The 19,876-nt window shown below is 41.7% G+C and overlaps 1 protein-coding gene across 7 annotated transcripts in view; it reads right to left on the bottom strand.

Annotated features, from left to right (window-relative positions):
* The window catches only part of RAD54L2 (RAD54 like 2), a 79,063-nt gene that overhangs the window by 7,663 nt on the left and 51,524 nt on the right, over nucleotides 1-19,876 (bottom strand). For all 7 annotated transcript variants that reach the window (XM_082214474.1, XM_082214473.1, XM_082214478.1 and 4 more), the window contains exons 3-21: nucleotides 19,355-19,553; nucleotides 17,368-17,507; nucleotides 15,851-15,985; nucleotides 13,880-14,112; nucleotides 13,531-13,713; nucleotides 12,860-12,993; nucleotides 12,023-12,219; nucleotides 11,263-11,605; nucleotides 9,292-9,469; nucleotides 8,541-8,792; nucleotides 7,863-7,981; nucleotides 6,592-6,710; nucleotides 6,131-6,230; nucleotides 5,138-5,343; nucleotides 4,401-4,576; nucleotides 2,728-2,924; nucleotides 1,785-1,981; nucleotides 955-1,044; nucleotides 296-388 (exon numbers count right to left, since the gene is read on the bottom strand). In XM_082214474.1, the coding sequence (XP_082070600.1) occupies nucleotides 296-388; nucleotides 955-1,044; nucleotides 1,785-1,981; nucleotides 2,728-2,924; nucleotides 4,401-4,576; nucleotides 5,138-5,343; nucleotides 6,131-6,230; nucleotides 6,592-6,710; nucleotides 7,863-7,981; nucleotides 8,541-8,792; nucleotides 9,292-9,469; nucleotides 11,263-11,605; nucleotides 12,023-12,219; nucleotides 12,860-12,993; nucleotides 13,531-13,713; nucleotides 13,880-14,112; nucleotides 15,851-15,985; nucleotides 17,368-17,507; nucleotides 19,355-19,553 (3,291 nt within the window). The remainder of the gene's footprint in view (nucleotides 1-295; nucleotides 389-954; nucleotides 1,045-1,784; nucleotides 1,982-2,727; nucleotides 2,925-4,400; nucleotides 4,577-5,137; nucleotides 5,344-6,130; nucleotides 6,231-6,591; nucleotides 6,711-7,862; nucleotides 7,982-8,540; nucleotides 8,793-9,291; nucleotides 9,470-11,262; nucleotides 11,606-12,022; nucleotides 12,220-12,859; nucleotides 12,994-13,530; nucleotides 13,714-13,879; nucleotides 14,113-15,850; nucleotides 15,986-17,367; nucleotides 17,508-19,354; nucleotides 19,554-19,876) is intronic.

Genomic DNA, 19,876 nt, shown 5'->3' with positions numbered 1-19,876 from the left:
GATAGATCAACTGGTAGAGCATAATCTTAGGGTTGTGGGTTCAAGCCTCATGTTGGGCAAAAGATCCGTGCATTGCAGCAGGTTGGACTAGATGATCCTAGTGCTCCCTTTCAGCTCTATAATTCTATGAATTGTCTGACTGAGTTTAAGGCAGCTTCCTATGCTGACATTGTAAGTTATTTCCGAGAGTTTGTTAAACCAAAAGAGAGGGTTATGAATAAATAAATTAAAACCCCCAAAGGATATCCCTAAAGACAAACGCAGTCAGACTTCCTTGCCAGAATAAGCACCTTACCCGAGGCAACCATGCGATGATCATCACTGCCCTTTGGCTTGCCAGTGGTGCGAATAGCAAAGATTCGTCCATCGCTGGTCCGGATATATGTCCCTAAATGAGAGATGGGTGGAAGTTGTCAGAGGTAAGCCAGAAGAAAACTTATGACCAGCTGAATAGGGCACCCTTATGTTCATCATTACAGAAAATTGCCTTCACTTTCTGCACTGCCTCCACGTGCTAGATATTGCAAGTAAAGTTTTGAAAGAAAAGCTTTGCTCATCAACTTCCTACAAAGACACAGCATCAACACTCTCTTGTTTCCTTGTTCAAATTCTAAGATAAAATTGTGAAGCTGACAATTAAGACCTCCTGAGTGATATCACCATGTGTTAGACTAAACAGTCAATCACAAACAAAGGTCATGAGGAGCAAACTCTGTGTGTGCCTGACCCTGGTCAGTTTGAATGTGAGATAAGGGGTTTCTGAACTAGGGTTCAAAGGCATTTATTGCAGTAGTAGATACCCTAACACCTCTGTAGTGACACAGTTTGCCTCCTCTTCTTGCCTATCTATACAAAAACATAGCAGCCCCCTCACCAATCTCAAATCATAAAAGAAAAACGGAGAAATGGATACACATTTTCTTTGCCCAGGAAAGGCAGGCTTTTTTTCTTTACCTTTAGTTCCACGGATAATGTGGATGCTCTCTCCAGCACTGATCCTTGCCTGCACGTCAGTGGAAGTGTTTGTACCTGGGATCACTATATCTGAAGTGGAGCAAACAGTACATATGTGACACATTGTGTACATTTACAAAGGAAAATTCAGCCAGAAAACAAGTGAATAAATGCTTCCAAGCACCTGGCTCAGTTTTTGGACTGCAGCTCCTAAGAGCCCTAGCTCACACAGGGCCACCAGTTAAACAAAAGCTGAAATGCACTCCGTAAAATGTGAAAGCAGTATTTATTTACTTTTCAAAATAAGTGTATGAGAAAAAACATTTACTTCTGGGAATGAATACTCATAATCCTATACCTCTGGTCTTCAGCTGGTGGGTTGAAATCCACAAGCCCAAGCGAGACTCACCTAAGGTATGTCGCAGCAGTGGCATCACTATCATTTTCTCTCTCTTTCCAGAGATTTTATTTTGTTTTTAAGAGGACGGTTGGAAAGCACACAGACCTCTAGTATCTTTAATGGCTGTGCAAAAGATGGAATTTTCAAAAGGCAAATATTTTCTCTCACTTGCATGACAAGCAGCATCTACCAAAATCCCATCTCCTGTGCAGCTATTGAAGGTACAGGAGCCCTGATATTCCTACGGCAAAAATCAGAGATGGACATGCAGGTATAACTAATCAGGAGCGGGCAAGTCCTGGCCTCAAAAGGTTAACAGCAGCTGCCTTGTATGGTCAATTTTAACATCAGAGGGCTGGCAACACATTTCACTTTAACGACCCCCTTTTGCAGCAACTTCCATTTCCAATAAAGCTGGAAAGCAACTGACCTGTTGTGGTGACAATCTTCTGTACGAGGACACCAGCTCGCTGCAGGTAATTGATGGGAAAGTTGATGCCAGGATTGGAAACTGATGCTGATCCCATACTGCCCAACGGCACATGGCGCGGCATCATAGGAATGGGGGTGGACTGAACGGGACGTACGCTTGCCACCGGCCTCTCTTCACCTTTGAGGCTTGGTCGCCTGTGGGGGGAAAAGGAAGGAAGGAATCAGCACTTCACAGAAGCACGGAGCTGGAAGGGGCTCAGTAGCTTCTTACTACAACGTGGAATCATCCACTCCATTGTCCACCTAATGCCCTAACACCAGGGATATGGCTACCCAGATTTTTTGGACTACAATTCCCATCATTCCTAACTGCTGGCTATGCTGACTGGAGTTGATGGGATTTGGAGTTCATTGTCATCTTGAGGATCAAAGTACCCCCGCCCCCAAATCAATGTGTGACACCATCATCACTTTAATAATCCACATGCAGAGAAAAGGGGCCTGCAGAGGAAATAATTCCAGATTATGGAGTTCCATGAGTATTTATGACATAGGCTGAGTCCCCAACCACATATTAAATTCCACAATTTCTGGGGCGCTTCAGAGGCAGTTTTGTTATTTGACTTGTTGCAAGAAATGCAACAAGAAATCAGTATCAAAGTATCCTGAAAATCTCGGGGGGGGGGGGAGTGTACCTAATTGCTCAATATATATGATGTGTGTATGTAGCCATCTGTACTTTGAATACTGTACTGACTGTCCCATCACAACAGAATGCTGTTTAATTTGATTTCCCCCACTCATCTGTAATTGTTCAGTTACTGGTTAACTTCTTTGCCCCATGTTCTAAGAGCCAGAAAACGATTGCCAAGATGCAGGGACAGATCAGAACTTGCCATTTGCCTTGAACATTGCATACAGAAAGGAAAGGGTTTACCCACCAGTTCCTCTGACTGAAGGCGGGTATGTTTGTCAGGCTCTGGTCAGTGGCTGGGTAATACTGAGCGTAGGATGGACGGGTGTATGGGACGGATGCACGTTTCTCTTCCTCGTAGCTCTTCTTGGCTGCTTTCTTCTCTGCCTTGGTGAGCTTGTGTTCTTTACGGTCAATCAGCAGCGACTCATGCTCAAAAGGCTCCTGTGGTAACAACAATGGGAAGTATCATTTTAAGAACTTTTTTTTTACCAAAAGTACCACAAAAACACAAGGTGAAAGAATGGCAGCTATCTTACCCTCCTGTTATAGGATACCAGTAACCTATCCAAAAGGTAAAGGTAAAGGACCCCTGACAGTTAAGTCCAGTCACGAACGACTCTGGGGTTGCGGCGCTCATTTCACTTTACAGGCCAAGGGAGCCGGCATTTGTCTGCAGACAGTTTTTCCAGGTCATTGTGGCCAGCATGACTAAGCTGCTTCTGGTGAAACCAGAGCAGCACACGTAAACGCCATTTACCTTCCCGCCAGAGCGGTACCTATTTATCTACTTGCACTTTGACATGCTTTCAACTGCTAGGTTGGCAGGAGCAGGGACCGAGCAAAGGGAGCTTCCCCTTCGCGGGGATTCGAACCGCTGACCTTCTGATCGGCAAGCCCAAGGCTCAGTGGTTTAGACCACAGTGCCACCCGTGTCCCTTTCGTAACCTATCCATCTTTGTATGAAAAAACTGGGAGCCAATAGGCTTTAATTTATATAACTGGTATTTTACCCTCCCTGCAAAGGCTAGGAGTATTTGGTTGGGTCCTGGAAAGACTGCTTTGCTCTTCCTCTGGTGATTCTGCTGCTGCTCTACGTGGTTTGGCTTAGCACATCATCCAAACCCGTGCTTGGTGTTTTGCTCTCTCCAGATAAATTATGAGCTGTAACACCACAGGAGAAGTATGTTATGAGCATGTAGTGCTAGCCTAGCAGCTAAAATCATGTACCAGTACTTCAAATTACAGTAGCACCCTCTGGTTATGTAAACTTCAGGATGCGAAAGCGGCAAACCCGGAAGTATTTGATTGCGTTTTGCCATGTGCACATGTGCAGAAGTGGTGCTCAGGTTGCGGAAACCTCAGGATCCGACCGGACCTCCAGAACAGATCCCATCTGCAACCGGAGGTACCTCTGTATAGTAAATTAAGGCTTGGCACAGCTTGTCTCCTCAGAGTGTGCATTATTGTGAAATGCTGCCTCTGATCGTCAGGTGCTGGTTATTTAAAAGGACCAAGTCCTTGTTATAGCAAGGAAAAAGAGGTTCAAGTTATCTGCAGGAAACACAGGAGATGCCTCAGTTATAGCTTGCTGTTTGCCTGGAGAGAGCTAAACCTCAAGGCCAAGTTCAGATTACACACTAAGCCAACCCATGACTTATATCAGCACAACACAGCAGCAAAATAACCAGGAAGGAGCAAAGCAGCTACTATCTCCTCTCCAGGAACCTGCAATTGGATTTATTTGTGCTATGCCATAGTTTGGCTTAGTGTTCCATGGGAACAAGATTACATTAACAGCAGGATTTCTCAAGATGAGAACCCTGTGGCTTTGACACCTTGAAGTTATTGACAAGCAGATGGGTCAGGGTTGCAAAATAAAGATTAGGGAAATAGTGGGTTTCCCCTTTCCCTCCTAACCTTGGTGATGAGGTGAGGGTACTTGAGACAGGCCAGCTGCAAGACAGATTCCATGATTTTGTTTGGGCTGAATGAATGCTGGACAGCTTCGGGTTCCTCTTCCACAAAGTGTAGCAAGTTCTCCACCTCTCTCCGGGTAAAGTTCAACACCGGATTCAAGTCATCCACAACACGATCTAAATAAAACATAAAGAAGGTAAAGGGACCCCCCACCATTAGGTCCAGTTGTGGACGACTCTGGGGTTGAGGCACTCATCTCGCTTTATTGGCTGAGGGAGCCGGCGTACAGCTTCCGGGTCATGTGGCCAGCATGACTAAGCTGCATCTGGCGAACCAGAGCAGCGCACAGAAACGCCGTTTACCTTCCCGCCAGAGCGGTACCTATTTATCTACTTGCACTTTGACATGCTTTCAAACTGCTAGGTTGGCAGGAGCAGGGACCGAGCAACGGGAGCTCAGCCCATCACGGGGATTTGAACTGCCAAGCTTCTGATTGGCAAGCCCTAGGCTCTGTGGTTTAACCCACAGCGCCACCCGCGTCCCATAAATAAAACATACATAGATCCAAAATGAGGAAGAACTGCAGCTCCAATAACATTCCTTGAGGGGTGACATACGTAAGGGCAGGCATTTGCAAACACAAGAAGAAAGAAGAAAACCAGGAAGCAAGCGAGAACCCATTTCAGAGGCTAAAAGACAGGGGTGATTTGGTGGAGACATGTGAAGATTTGACCCACCTGACATCCCTTGTTTGGAGATCTGGCGGTCGTATATTTTCTTCTCCAGGGTGTAATCGGAAACTAATCGATAGATGTGGCAAGGCTTCTTCTGCCCATAACGATACACCCGACATACTGCCTGGGCATCATGGCATGGATTCCAGGAGGCATCAAATACTATCACCCTGTTTGCACCGATCAGATTCACACCCAAACATCCAGCTCTAAAAATATATAAAATATTTATTTATTTGTTACCATCATTTATATCCTGCATTTCAGGATGCAAATCTTTTTTCTTCTTTTTGAAAATAATTTTTATTTGATTTTACAAGTGTAGGGTTATAACAATACCAAATAAATATCAACATTGAGGGATTTCTCTGAATCTCTAGACTTCCCCCCATCCCCTCCTTGGGTCTTATTGTCAACATTTTCAACTACATATTGTTTCATATCTCATATTTTAAATCTGTTCATAATGTCCATAGTACTTGTTTACATTACAGGTGTTATTTAAACCCTGCTAATGTTTTCATCTGCTTACAGTGGTCTCCTAAATATATATTTTTCCTATTCAGGATGCAAGTATTTCTCATGCTGCTTACAAGTTACAATGATGCAAAAATCATTAATAAATATCCTGATCAAACTATCAAACGTAAGTCATCCAGGATACTCCCTGCAGAGCTGCTGCTGGTAAATGTCCCCTTGCAGAGAAGGAGGTCACACACACAATATTCTGCCTGGGAATCATATCTTATGTGGGGGCTGTTGCTTTTGCTCAAAACCCTGGTATAAAATTTTAATCGGATGTTAGCAATAACTTCTGAAGATAACTATGGAATGATTAGTGCAGACCTCCACAGGTTTCTAAAAGGTCTTAAGGCCATCTTTTCAACTGGATCAAATGCCAAGGATTCTTGGTGGCAAATGCCTCATTAGACGCCACAGTCAATCGCATGCCCTACTCCACCCCAATTTGCTGTTTGTATCAGGTGGACAACTTACCGTGTGGAAAGAAGGAAGAGTGAAACCGAAGTGTTGCTGGGGTCGTTGAACTGGTTTATCAGCCGCTCCCTCTCGGAGGCTGAAGTACTACCATCCAGACCTACCCAGTGGAAAATGCATACAAAATGTGTGTTTTTAAATAAAAATAAAAATCCCACAACATCCATTAAAATAAAACAATTGTGGGCAATTGTAAAGTTTTGCTTGTTTGATAATATCCATGTGACATTGACATAGGAGGGGGAAAGTGCTCAAGCATCAAAATAAACTACTTCTATCCAAAACCAAACAAACGCCTGAAAGCAGTTCGTCTGAAAATGAAGGTGGATCCATGCACATCTCCATGGGAAACAACAGAAAAGGTTGCAGACAAACTAGAGAAAATGGATACATTTTCAGGAAGATCAGCCCAGCTGTAAACAATTAGTACTCCAGATGATGGAAGGACACGCTGTACTTACGATAATAATTCACATTTCGGACCCAATTATGGATTCCTTGTGATTCCAAGCCTGGGATAGAAGGCACTGGTCTCTTTGCCAAGAAATCCTCAATGACAGACAACGTGGAAAGGCTTTGGCTGCAAGAGACAAAGAACTCCACTCAGAAGGGCAAATGAAAGATTTTAAAAAATCCACAGTATAATTTGAATAGAAAAAAAGGGCATCCTATTTACAAGTGCAAAAGCTAGTCTGCACTGGCACCTTACAGTACACAATGTTCTATTTCACATAATTTAACACACTTCTCATCTGCAACACATGCATGAGGCACAGGCAGGAATCCAAGGCTCTTTATTTTTTAGATATATTTGAAAGAATGATGAAAATAGAAAATGTTATGCTATCAATTGAGGACAGAACAAACAATGGATGGATTCAGATTTTCAGCACAATCCTAACAAAGTCTACTCAGAAATAAGTTCTGCTGAATACTGCAGGGACTTATTCCAAGGGCAAGTGGGGTTAGGACTGCAGCCCTAGTTGGCTAACAAGTTCAAGGGAGTCATCTCTAGGAATAACTGAGCCTGGACCCAACCCAGTGTATTTGCAGATTTACATTAAATACTTCTCTTTTTGGTCAAAGCCAGCTAACAATAAAATCAGTATTACAATTATCCTGCAGAACAACCAAAACATACTTGAATCTAAATCTTAATACCTGAAATCTAACAAGCTGGTTGAACTTCAGAAGAGAAGCTTCATCATTTTATGAAAAACATTAAAAAAGCAGGAATCCCTGGATAAAGGATGGGATGGATGGGATGCCACAACCGAGAAGGCCCATTATACTTCAGAGAGCTTTTGCAATAGGGCCTCCTGGGAACACTGGGAGGGACATATGAGAATGGTGTTCCTAACAAATAACTAGGCATAGGTGATTTAGGGATGTAAATGTTAACATCAGCACATCGAATTATGCCTGAAAACCAAGTGACAACCAGCATAGCTCTTTAAAGGACAGCAGTAATGTGGTGACTTTCCTAGGCCCTGGAATGGCCAGGGCGCTGTAATTTCCAAGCATTCTTCACTGGCCACCATGAAATTGTGAAGAAAACATACACAGAGAGCTAATTGTGTTCTGCAGTGGACTTTGTTGCCCAGGATTACTGAGAAACCTGCTTTAAGGTCTGTTTTTTATAAACAGCTGGGTTGGAGTCAATAGTATTTAGTCACATTTAGCAGGACTCTAGGGCAGGAACAAGATCTAAAGTACTGTAATTGCCCCGTACCTGAAGACTAATAATTTGTCTCCAAGTTTCACACTCTCGTCCACAAGATGAAACAGCAACACCATCTTAGGTGAATTTTGCAGAACTCCTGTCTGGTAATCACAAAGGATGTCTTTCGCCTGTGGGTAAAACGGGAACATACAGTACCATCATGAACAGAGTTTGCTGCTGTATCCCAGTTCACCAATTCACTACTTAATACTCCATAACTTCCTAAACATGATCACAAATCAAGGTAATGGGTGTAAAGGACATGTGAAAAACATACTTTTTATTCAGAAACAAATCTTTCACACAACATGTCACAAGTCATTCGAAAAGAGGCAAAACATAATAATTGATCCCTTGACAGATAATTTAATATCCACCCTGTCTTTCATACCTGGGGATTATTAGCATGAGATACACCCCAACTAAAGTGGTGACTGACGGCAGGGACAGACAGATGTATGTATACTGTTATGTATGATTTCAGATCCAAGTACATATTGAATTGAATTAAGCATTTGAGAAGCAGCACATTGGCCAATTATTCCAGGAAACATTGGCAAAATTACCAGAACCAAACAGTGCGCAGTATCCTAAAAAAGCCTGTCCCAACCTAAGAATCCTTCTTTATGCTTGAGGGAAAGGGAGGAAGGAACCAGTCACGTTGGAAGTTTTGATGCTAGTACTCACCCACTCATACGTTACAACCTGATTGGCTCTTTCCTGAAAGGGATTGAAGCCAATGCCCTGAATGTATTTGCTGTTGGTCGCTTCCCCAATTGGTGATGCCAAAGCATTGTTCTCCATTTTGACTTTCATTCCCTGTGACTGGCAGCGTGAATTGGTACCGGCCGTGCCAAGGTCATCCACATCCAGGTCCTGCTCATTGGCCAAATTCTCTTTTTGTAATGCTTCATATAGCACGTCAGGGTGATTCCAGATCTGAAAGGAGATGGCAGGTTACTTTGCAACTATTTAGCCTAAAATACTTCAGAAATTCCATTTATTAATGTCTGGGTGGTGACTATTTAATTTATTTCTAGCCATATGTTGCTCTAATCAAGGGGCTGAGAATGGAAAACAGCAATTCCATGAAAAGTACGTTGAAATTGCAGCCCGGGATCTTCTGCTTGCAAAGCAAGATGCCTGACCACTGAGCTTCTCGAAAGGAAGTGTGTCCAACATCTTCTCATGCTACTAATTAGTCTGTGGTCAGACAAAGAACTATAATCAAGATACTTCAAGCCAAACCACCGTAACACAAATCATTCTCACTCAGGAAATGTTCCGTACTTCCCAGTGGGAGCTTGGTCTTAAGAGAGGACAGTTGTGCTATTCAGTATCACCACAATGCTTTAGAACTCCAATACATCTGTATGGAATTCCTGCCCTTTCCATGGACTCCACACAAGCCATCCGTCTCTTTCCTCTATAGACATACCTTACAACAGACACAGAAAGCCTTGAGTGGATTCAGTCCCAGCCAGCCACTGTTGCCTGCATCACGAAACCGGTTCATGAACTCCGTGTACAGAGCCCGCTGGATCTTTGACAAACGCACTAAGATGACATGCTCTTCCTTGTAGGGAAGCTGAACTTTCAGGACATTGTGCCCTCGCCTACAAAATCAGCCAAGAAAAAGGAGGTCAGGAGAGGGAGGGCTCCGTCTGGAATCTCTGCAGGGAACCTAAGGACAAAAGGTGACTTTCCTGTTATGCTACTGAGGAGGGAAAGCACAGGTCACCTAACTCTGTGTGTGATTTATTAACGATAATGACAGGATCTCAAGCATGAGAAACATACTTGTGATTTCCAGGTGGGTCACCCATGGGAATCGCAAGCGGAGAAAGCCCTGTTGCGCTCAGGTTCTGCTCGCTGGTTTCCCACAGGTGTCTGGTGAGAACAGGGTGCTGGACTAGATGGGCCACTGGCCTGATCCAGCAGGGCCTTGCTTAGGTTATTTAGAGTCCTGTGGCATCACAGAGACTTCAAAATTCATCAGGGTAGAAGCTAGGGGTTCCTAGCCTAGGCACTGTACCTGCCCCCCTCCTCCCAAAAAAGCTTCTTTGTGGCCCTAAGTGCCCTCCCAAATTTGTCATTTTAAGAAAATGTTTCAGTTAGCTTTTAAAAAAATATTGCCTGTTCCTATGTATTTCTTACTGCGATGTCATGATGCCAGAAGTCCCCTCCACTTTTTAAAAAATAAGAATTACTTTAAAATGTGTTTATATTATATTATATTATAATTATGATTGCTCCCATAGGTCCCCTGTTGTGATGTCCTGCTGCCAAAAGGATCATTTGTGTCCCTTCAAGCTCCCACCACAATTTCTAATTTTAAACAAATGCTGAACATTCCAGCAGGTTCCCTGCTGTGATTCTATAATGCAAAAAAGGGGTGTTGACACACACCCTCACAAACAAAAATGTTATTTTTTAAAAAAATCTTTATTATTATTCACCATTGCCACTTTTACTCTTTGGTCACATCCATTTTGACATGCAGCATGGGTCAATCCTCTGCTCAAAAAGGGTTAGGCCCCCCCCTGAAATGAGCATTCGTGGACTACAACTGCATCGGATGCAATAGACTGTAAGCCATAAAAGCTTATGCCATAATAAATTTGTACTTCTCTAGGGAACCACAAGATGCTTTGTTGTTTAAGCTCATTGATGGAAGTGGACTATTGTTTTTCTTAGGCCACTGCAAGATTTGAGCCGTGCCTCTGGGTTTGTTACCAAGGAAGTATAACTTCCCAATTGGAAATTTGAGTAAATATTTAATCTATAGTAATATACAACTCAAACTGAACTTGCAACTTTGTAAATTACGTTCATAGGCTTGGATGGAAAGTGTTACACAAGCAGGCTGCTATTCACAACATTGCACCTAGATTTAATAGCAAGTACATCAAAATGAGATTGCTGGAGCAGCATTCCCTGTGTGGCACATTGCACCTTATTACATAAAACTTAAAAGTGGAAACCGCAAGAATCATGTCTCAACTCACAAATGAAATTCAACAATTTGACAAAATACCAACTCAAGAAACAATGGTCAACCTTCAAAATAATTCGTTTCTAACTCTGACATAGCATCATTTCTCTGATGATGGTAGGTTCTGACCCAGCACACATAATAATAATAATAATAATAATAATAATAATAATAATAATAATTTCTACCCTGCCCATCTGGGCAGCTTCCAACAGAATATTAAAATACAATAATCTATTAAACATTAAAAGCTTCCCTAAACTCTTTAGCTGATCATGATAGGTTTCTGTTTTCAGATCCAAAAGTCCAATTTACTGAACTGACTTGCAGTACTCAGCAATGTGGCTCAGCACAAAGTTCAAAAGAATTGTTGGGGGGGGGGCCTAAGGTGCTGGCAATCTGATGTGGCCTCACCTTTGTACAAAGCCCTCCAGCAGGCTGTGCAGGACGTGACTGCGATACCTCATGAGGCGAACATCCTGAGGGGTGCTATCGATACACTGTCCATTCAGGATGGGGCGCTCAAACATGTTACTGAACTCCTGCCGGGTACCAAGAAAGTCAGGACGGACAAAGTCCACCATACACCAATACTCAATTAGGTTGTTCTGCAGAGGGTAGCCAGTGAGTACCACCCGTCGCCGAGATCGGATGCTCTTCAAGGCCTGAGAGGTGCTAGCATGGCAATTCTTTATCCGATGTCCCTCATCACAGATGACCACATCTGGCCCAGGGCGGGACAAAGCTTTCTCGATTCCTGAATGAAAAAAAGCAACACAGGAAGCTGTTGTTCACAATTCTTGATTTAATGCCAAAAAAAAAGAAGTGAAAAATCCAGCAAAGGAAAATGTATAGGTCAGAAAACATGAATGGATTGTAGTGATAGCCATTCCAATCTGACCGAGGACACTGGTGACAGAAGGACACTGAAACCTTCTTCAGTGGCTTAGGCGATGATTACCACGGCTCTTGTTTAAAATTTCCAGTGAGACTTCACAGAACACATGCCCATTCAATCCATGTTAGAGATAAATATAATAGGGCCTCTGTTTCTAAACAATTTTTGGTTAATAATTTTCCTGTGTCCACATATTAGTAAAAATAACTATCTAAGGATTGCATCTCTTAAAATGGAAGCAAAAATAAGAGTTTTAAAAGACAAAAGCCTCTGAACCTTTTAAAAGCTCCTGCTGACGATCCTCTTCATCCAAATCTATAATGACAGGGCCAGTCTGCTTTTTGCTTTTTTTCCTTCTGCCTGTGGCAAAGGATTTCTTCAATGAAAGGAGACGATACATCTCATAACCCATCAGCAACACGCCACCATCAGTCACCCAATCAGTTACCACTTTGGCACGAGCTGCTGTGGTCCTGTAGAGAAAAACAAAATAAAACGTACCAATACGAGCGTGGCGAAACCCGGAAGAATACACTTCCAGGTTTGCTGCATTCATAACCTGAAAGTTACGTATCCAGAGGGTCCCCTGTAATGTGTGGCACCTACATTTTGTAACTTCCTGTCTATTGACTTCAGACAGGCACCTTCACTGTACTCTTTTCAGTGCCTGCTTAAAACATTTTGTTTAGAAATGCCTATCTGAACACACAGGTGTTGATGTGTTTTAATTGCTTTTTAGTCCAATATTAAATTTCATCATCTTTTAAATGGCTTTAATTACTTATTTTTAGCTTTGCTATTGATAATTAAAAATTTCCTTGTAAGCTGCTTAGAGGTTTTACTACAATCAAGTGAAATATACATTACGGTAACTAAAATAATGTGCCTATAAGCCCTATGGTGATAGTTTAATGAAAGGTGCTTTTCTGATTTTACCTGTTATATTTACTGTTACATTAATTTTTATCAGCCATTTTGCATACGAAGGTTTATTTAAGCAGTTTTGTTCACTTATACAAGCTGCTTTGAGGACCTTCAAGGGTCAAAAGGCAGGGTATAAACAGCAGCAACAGCTCTACACAACACCTGTGTAAGGGTATTAATTGCACTTACTTGTGTTCATCATTCAAGATATGGACTTTGAAGGTACGAGGCTGAATCTCTTTTGGATCATAGTCAGCAGGGAGGGCTTCTGGCGCTGGAAGCCACATGTTGAACTCTGCTAGCCAGTTTTGAAGAGTGTTTACCTGTAAGGAAAGAGGGTGATGGGAAGTATGAGACACACCAGTAAGGATTCTGAAGCTAAGACCACAGAACACTGAGCATTCAAGGACAAAACCAGCTTTTCAGGTTCAAGTTCATGCAAGTATTTATTCACATGTAACACTCAACTGGTTTTTAAAGGATGTAACAAATACAAGTCTTCTCAAGTAAGAGTGTGTGTGTGTGTGTGTGTGTGTGAGAGAGAGAGAGAGAGAGAGAGAGAGAGAGAGAGAGAGAAAGAGAGAGAGAGAGAGAGAGAGAGAGAGAGAGAGAGAGAGAGAGAGAGTTGTGGCGGTAAAGGGGGAGGAGACAGCTAAGGAAGACCACATAGTACCTCCTGCATCTGCTCCTCAGTGCAAGAACAGAGCCTCTCTATGTAATCCTAAAATGGGTATAATTAAGTGGTGGGAAATGGAAGCCAAGAGACATCAGAGCTTGCTCTCAGTTTTGAAAGGCCCTTCCTCTTCCCTCCAACACCCACACAAACAGAACCAACACAGTCTTCTGCCCAGTCTACTTACGGGTACAATGGCCAAGACAGTCTTCGCCTCAATGTGCCGGAAAAGTACATCCAAAAAAGAGATGACCTGGAGGGTCTTGCCCAGTCCCATGCTATGAGCCAAGATACAGCCAAACCCACTGCTGGTTTTAAATCTTTCCAAGGATTCCACCAGATTATCATACAGGAAGCGGATACCACCAATCTAGAAAGAGTAACAAACAATGTCAAAGAGATTATGGGTGGGAATGCAACAAACTGCTAGGCTGTATATGCATTTCGTCACATCAGGGCATGTTACACCAAAGTACAGCTTCTGAAAAGAAAGTTGCTGAAGTCCTTTTAATGACCAGACTGAAGATCTCCAGTACCTGGTGTGGTTTTACAGCTCGTGCAAGTTGAGGAGCCAGGTAAATGTCTTCTTCATTTGGTGGGTGGTTGATGTTGACAATTACTTGTCCTGAAGCATCTAACTGGTTTAGAGCATCGTTCACGTGAGCGCCACTGCTCTCTTCAGAAGCATCTTCATCCCCTTCATTGCCAGAGTCACTGCTGTCTACAATCTGAAGGGATTCATCTTCTCCTGAACTTAATTCTATCACTTCTGTAAGACAACCAGACGTGGGAGATTAGCACCTCCACCGTATTTTTATCTCATTTGTAATGTTCATATTGAACTATCTATTCCTGTGCCTTCATTTCCTCTTCTCTCTAGAATAGAAAACTAAGCAAAGTAATAAATTATGAAGGTTAAAAAAATGTAACTAATCATGCTAACAAACTTAGTGCAGGCATACCCAATAACTGAATATTAAACTATCTTGCAATTCTTTCATTTTGCTCTACTTTCAACTAGAGAGTGAGAGAAATGAGAAAAAAGAAAGAAAATGAAGACACATGAGCACTGCTTTCATGAAATAATTGCAGAGTACGTGGAGAGATCAAGTAAAAGACAAAGTGTAATTTTCATGTCAGTGATTTTACAGATGCAAAAATCAGAAATAGATATCCATCTACAAGTCAATCTATTCATTGATATATTGTGATGCTGTGCAATTTGAAGTTGGTCTCCTCTCTACTGCCACACAGGCCTGGATCAGAATCTTTGACTTTTGGCTCTTGTTTAATTTCACCCCTACTGGATTGCTTCCCACTTGATTCACACAAAAGCAGTTTGATGAAAGACATCAATTTAAGGTTATGCTTTCTTGGTTATTCACAACAACCAAGTTTAGGTTTCAAAAAAGCAAAAGACCTATTGAGGCAATGCCAGTTTGATACTGAATGGAACAATTTGCCTTCAGTGAGAAAACTATGTCCCTGGTATGACTGTTTTTCAACTAGCTTCCCATACAATGGTGGTTTATCTACAGGATCTAGTGATTCTAAAATATAGACCAGGCTTCAACCTTGGCCCTCCAGATGTTTTGAGACTACAATTCCCATCATCCCTGACCACTGGTCCTGCTAGGGATCATGGGAGTTGTAGGCCAAAAACATCTGGAGGGCCGAGCTTGAGGAAGCCTGATATAGACCTTTCTTGAGTACATGACTAAATGTGCTTCTTTCAGCAGTATCCGATGGTTGCTTTAAGAGAACTCCCTTCCATAACTGCATGTCCATGTGGTGATGGTAATACAGAAACAGTGGCCCATGTACTATTATTTTGCTCTTTGTACAGAGACATAGGTAAAGAATTAATTACCCCAGCACTATTATCTCAACTGGGCCATTCAGTTGAGATTCAGCTGATTTTTCCTTGCAAATCAAGGTAAGCTAGTGACAGAAAAATTTCTATCAAATGACATTAAGATAGGTGCCACAACTACGCAGAGTTTTCAATTGTATAATCTTTAATATGGTTTAGAAATCTTACCTGTTCCATTTGTGTTTATATATATTTGTACTTTATAAACAAATTGCAATGGCTGGTGCTTTTAAATTTACTATGGAAATTTTACCTGTTAAATTGTGTTCATGTTTGCATTTTTGTACACAAATTGCAATGATTAGTTGCTTATGCAAATAAATATAAACCTACATACATTATGCAACTATCAACTCTATAATATATTAAATATAGTCATCTATAAACTAGACTGGATTCAAACTACCCATGGGTGGCACTCTATTTACAGAGAGCTCTGCTGGAGGGGATGAGGGATATTCACCAATTCCCCCTTCTCAGTGTCCTCACACACACACACACCCAGCTTTTTAGAGGGCTGGGAGACTCTCTGGAACAGCATTAGAGGTGGGGCTGTGGCTGCATGGAGACAGGGGATACGAAACTGTTGTAGGGCACAGTGAGAGAACATCAAGTGATTACTATCTGTTCTTACCATCTTTAATGCTATGGAGTCTTCCTTTGGAGTCATCCTCACTGCCACTGCTGGTGCTGTCTAAGCAGATGACATCTTCAGATAATACTTGAGGGGAAAGCTGAGCAACCTCCGCAGTTCTTAAAGCAATCTCCTCTAAACCAAAACAGTAAACAATAATAAATAATGCTAAACAACCCAGAGTGAGGAAATGAAACAAAAAACACCCACGTCATTTACTTACCTAAACACTACTGACTTAACTGTTTGTTTGTTTTTGCTTACCCAAATTAGATCTGATATACAAATTTGTTCTGAAATTAACACTCCTTTGTTTAACTTATAGGTATATCACTTAATATTGTTGTTAAAAAAAAAGACTGAATAAAATGTTTTTCTGCAATTCCAGAAAACCCTTTTTAAAAGGTAAAATCCTAAGTATGATTACTCAAAATATTCTACTCAAAATATTCTTACTCCCAGGTAAGTGTGCAAGGTACTGTGGCCTTAAAAACAACATTAAGCCGTTATTTAAGAACAAGAACAGGGAATTGCATAAAAAGCCTCTTATCTTTCAACTGCTAAAATCTTAAGAAGTAGTAAACAAAAAAGGAATATTAATTACTTTACCGCTCTTTCCTTCTCAGCATAACCTGAACTCACTCTGAATAGCTCTGCATTAGATGGTACCACAGGTCATTACTTTGACCACAGAGATTACAAATTCACTTACATTAAAGATGATGGTAATGAGCCCATCTTTTATTAACAGTAAGCCTTACTTAACATGAAAAATAGTTGTATAACATTTGACAGGTATACAACCACGCTAAGAAACCACAAGGAATGATGTACTGCAACCATTCCCACAGTACTTGTGCAGGGGTTAAAATATCAAAGTAAAAAGATAAAGGACCCCTGGACGGTTAAGTCCAGTCAAATTTGACTATGGGGTCAAGGCTGAGGGAGCCAGCATTGGTCCACAGACAGCTTTCCGGGTCACGTGGCCAGCATGACGAAACTGCTTCTGGCACAACGGAACACCGTGAGGAAGCCAGAGAGCACAGAAATGCAGTTTACCTTCCTGCTACAGCAGTACCTATTTATCTACTTGCACTAGCATGCTTTCAAACTGCTAGGTTGGCAGAAACTGGGATGGAGAGCGGGAGCTCACCCCGTTGCGGGGATTCAAACTGCTGACCTTCCGATCGGCAAGGCAAAGAGGCTCAGTGGTTTAGACCACAGCACCACCCTGGGACTAAGGCAACCTATCAAATTCAGCCATCAAGCACAATCAGTGTCCGAGGGCCAGCCAAGCCTATGTTCACAGAGTGAGGATAAAGGGAGGGGGTAGAAACCATGTATGCCACACTGTAATTGCCTTGGAAGGAAGGTGAGGTATAAATGCAAGAGTTTATCTAAGCCTTCTTTGGAATGATGAATGGTGCAGCAAGTTTAGCCTGTGGGGAGGACTGAAGTTAGTACTTGTCTTCAGGTAGGTTTTTGGTTCAGAAGTGGTCACCCTCATCACGGTTTACCTGGGAGAAACTCTAAGGGTACTGTGGGGATGCTGGCTTGATACTCCTTCCTTTGCTGCTCAAGTCGCTTCCTTCTTTCCAACTCCTCCTGCTGGGCTGCTTTTGTCACAGCTTCCAACTGGTCCTCCCGCAGTAGCTTCCTGAATGCACAAACAGAGAACATATTACTCCAAAACAAAGTTTCTCTATGCAGCTTCTGTTAGCTTCGTTTTGCCAACTGGAATTCAAAACAACAACTGGTGCACAACTTTTTCAGAAGGAAAGTTACAGGAAGGCCCAAGAACACCACAGGTGTCTCTATTTCAATAGAGACAATTCACTTACAGCTGCAGGGCAAGTGTTTAATTTTATACTAAGAAGGGGATGGCACTGAAGAGATTAATATATCTGATTCTCAAAGTTTTAATTGAAAGGTTGGGGAAAATAAGTTGCTGGTAAGTATGTGCTGTACTACAGCGGCTTGAAGAAAAATATGCATGCAAGTTAGCATATACAGGAAATGGGTCACATTCACATGTCTTCAAGTTGCAAAGAGGTAGAAAACATTTTGTTTTAAAAATAAAAGGCTAATATAAATACCCCAAGTGGTTTGACATTTGAAGTATGGCATGGCTTCACAGGGGGCACACTGCTAAATGGGGAGGGGGGAGATCCCTTTGCTATAAATAAAGTTATCTAAAACAGAGAGAAGTAGCTTAGGACCTATGTGGTGTAACTGGTCTATATAGCTACAAACTTTTGTTGGCCTGGTAACTCATCCATGAGCTTGTCATTCCAGAAGAAAAGGCAGAGGGAAATTTTGGTGTTACCAGATATAGGCCACAGTCCTAATGCTCCCTACTATCAAGATTATTACATTGGTACTTGGTTTTAGAACAGCTTAGTTTATGAACAACTTGGAAACAGAACACTGTAAACCTGGAAGTAGGTGTTCTGGTTTGTGAACTTTGCCTTGGAAGCTGAACATGTTCCGCTTCCTGTTGAGTGTGTTCCGTTTGTAAACTGAGTCCCCCGCTGCTAATCAGAGGCTTCCTGTTGAGTCTGTCGACTGTTGAGTCCCAAGCACCCAGGCAACACAGAGGGGATATTTGGAGCTTTTGTTTTTGCTATTTTTTGCGTTTTTGTTTGTGTGGCTTTTTTGTTTTTTTGACAGTGACTTGTTCTTTGTTTTATGGGACTGACTTGTGACTGTGGCTTGTGACTTGTTTTTGTGACTGTGTGAAACCCAGTTCAGCTACTGATTGATTGATTGATTGTATGACTGCAGAAATGGATAAAAGCCCCCCCTATCCAAACAATGACTATCATCAGTGCATGTAAGAAAAAATAATAATTTTAATTTTTATCCTCTACAATACTGTCTTATTTATTGCTTTCATTTTATGGATCAATGATTAGATAGTAAAATTCATGTTAAATTGCTGTTTTAGGGGTTGTTTTTAAAAGTCTGGAATGGATTAATCTATTTTTGCATTACTTTCTATGGAAAAGCACACCTTCGTTTTAGAACGCTTTGGTTTTGGAACAGACTTCCGGAAAGGATTAAGTTTGGGAACCAAGGTACCACCGTATATTGCTGTGGATAACACACCTTCCGGGGGGAAAGAATCTCAAAATAATTTTTAAAAGCATGTAATGCTAATTAAAGCTCCAAAAGTGCTGTTGGTTCAAAGGAAAGAGCATCAGATTATGCCACTCTTTCATGGGATTCTGCAAGAACATTCTCAAGGAATCAATCATCAATGATCACTTTATCTATATGCCTTCTAAATTTGTCTTTCAATATTTTCCTTGTAATAACCACCAAACCTGCGATCTTCCCCTTCAGTAGTATCATTTCATTTTCATTTTAGCATATGTCTACAGCTCTTGAACACACCATCCTAAATTGGGTTCAAGGGACAGTAATAAACAACACTGATGATGACAATCTGTTAATTATTACGGTACTCAAATCCTGTGCACATTTTTAAAAAATGCTGTTCACCTTATGTTCCTCCTCATGTGAGAAGGTTTCTGAGCCCTCTTCTTTTTGGTGTCCTCAGAGGCCAGGCTCTTGTGCTGATTCTGCAACAGTTTCTCTGCCTGTTCACTCTGAGATGAGGTAGTTGAAGTAGAGCGCTGCCATTCCCCATCTTCACCATGTTGAAGATGATCACTGCCAAACACCGCTTCATGGGACTGGTCTGAAACAAAGAAAGTTAGAGTAAGTTGTACAAAACCAACTATTTCTTTCTCTCTCTCTCTCTCTCTTTCTTTCTTTCTTTCCACATGTGCTAATTCAAACCAAGAAGTCAAGTAACTTCTTGATCTTTATCAGTCCTTAAGCTGCTGAAAACCCCAAGTTTCCAAACTTATTTTGTAGACACCCTCACTCACAAAAGAAATTGAGTTCTGGCAATAGGTTAGATATTTCTGACAGCTTCCACATGGTCCAATGCCACTTGAGCAAAATGATACATATGTACCTATGTGTGTGTGTGTTGTTTGTATGTATATAAATGCACAC

This window comes from Podarcis vaucheri, assembly GCF_965113315.1.
Source record: "Podarcis vaucheri genome assembly, chromosome: 2".
NCBI classification, from domain to species: domain Eukaryota; kingdom Metazoa; phylum Chordata; class Lepidosauria; order Squamata; family Lacertidae; genus Podarcis; species Podarcis vaucheri.
Note: the sequence above shows the minus strand (reverse complement) of the source record. Positions and strands in the feature narration are given on the sequence as shown.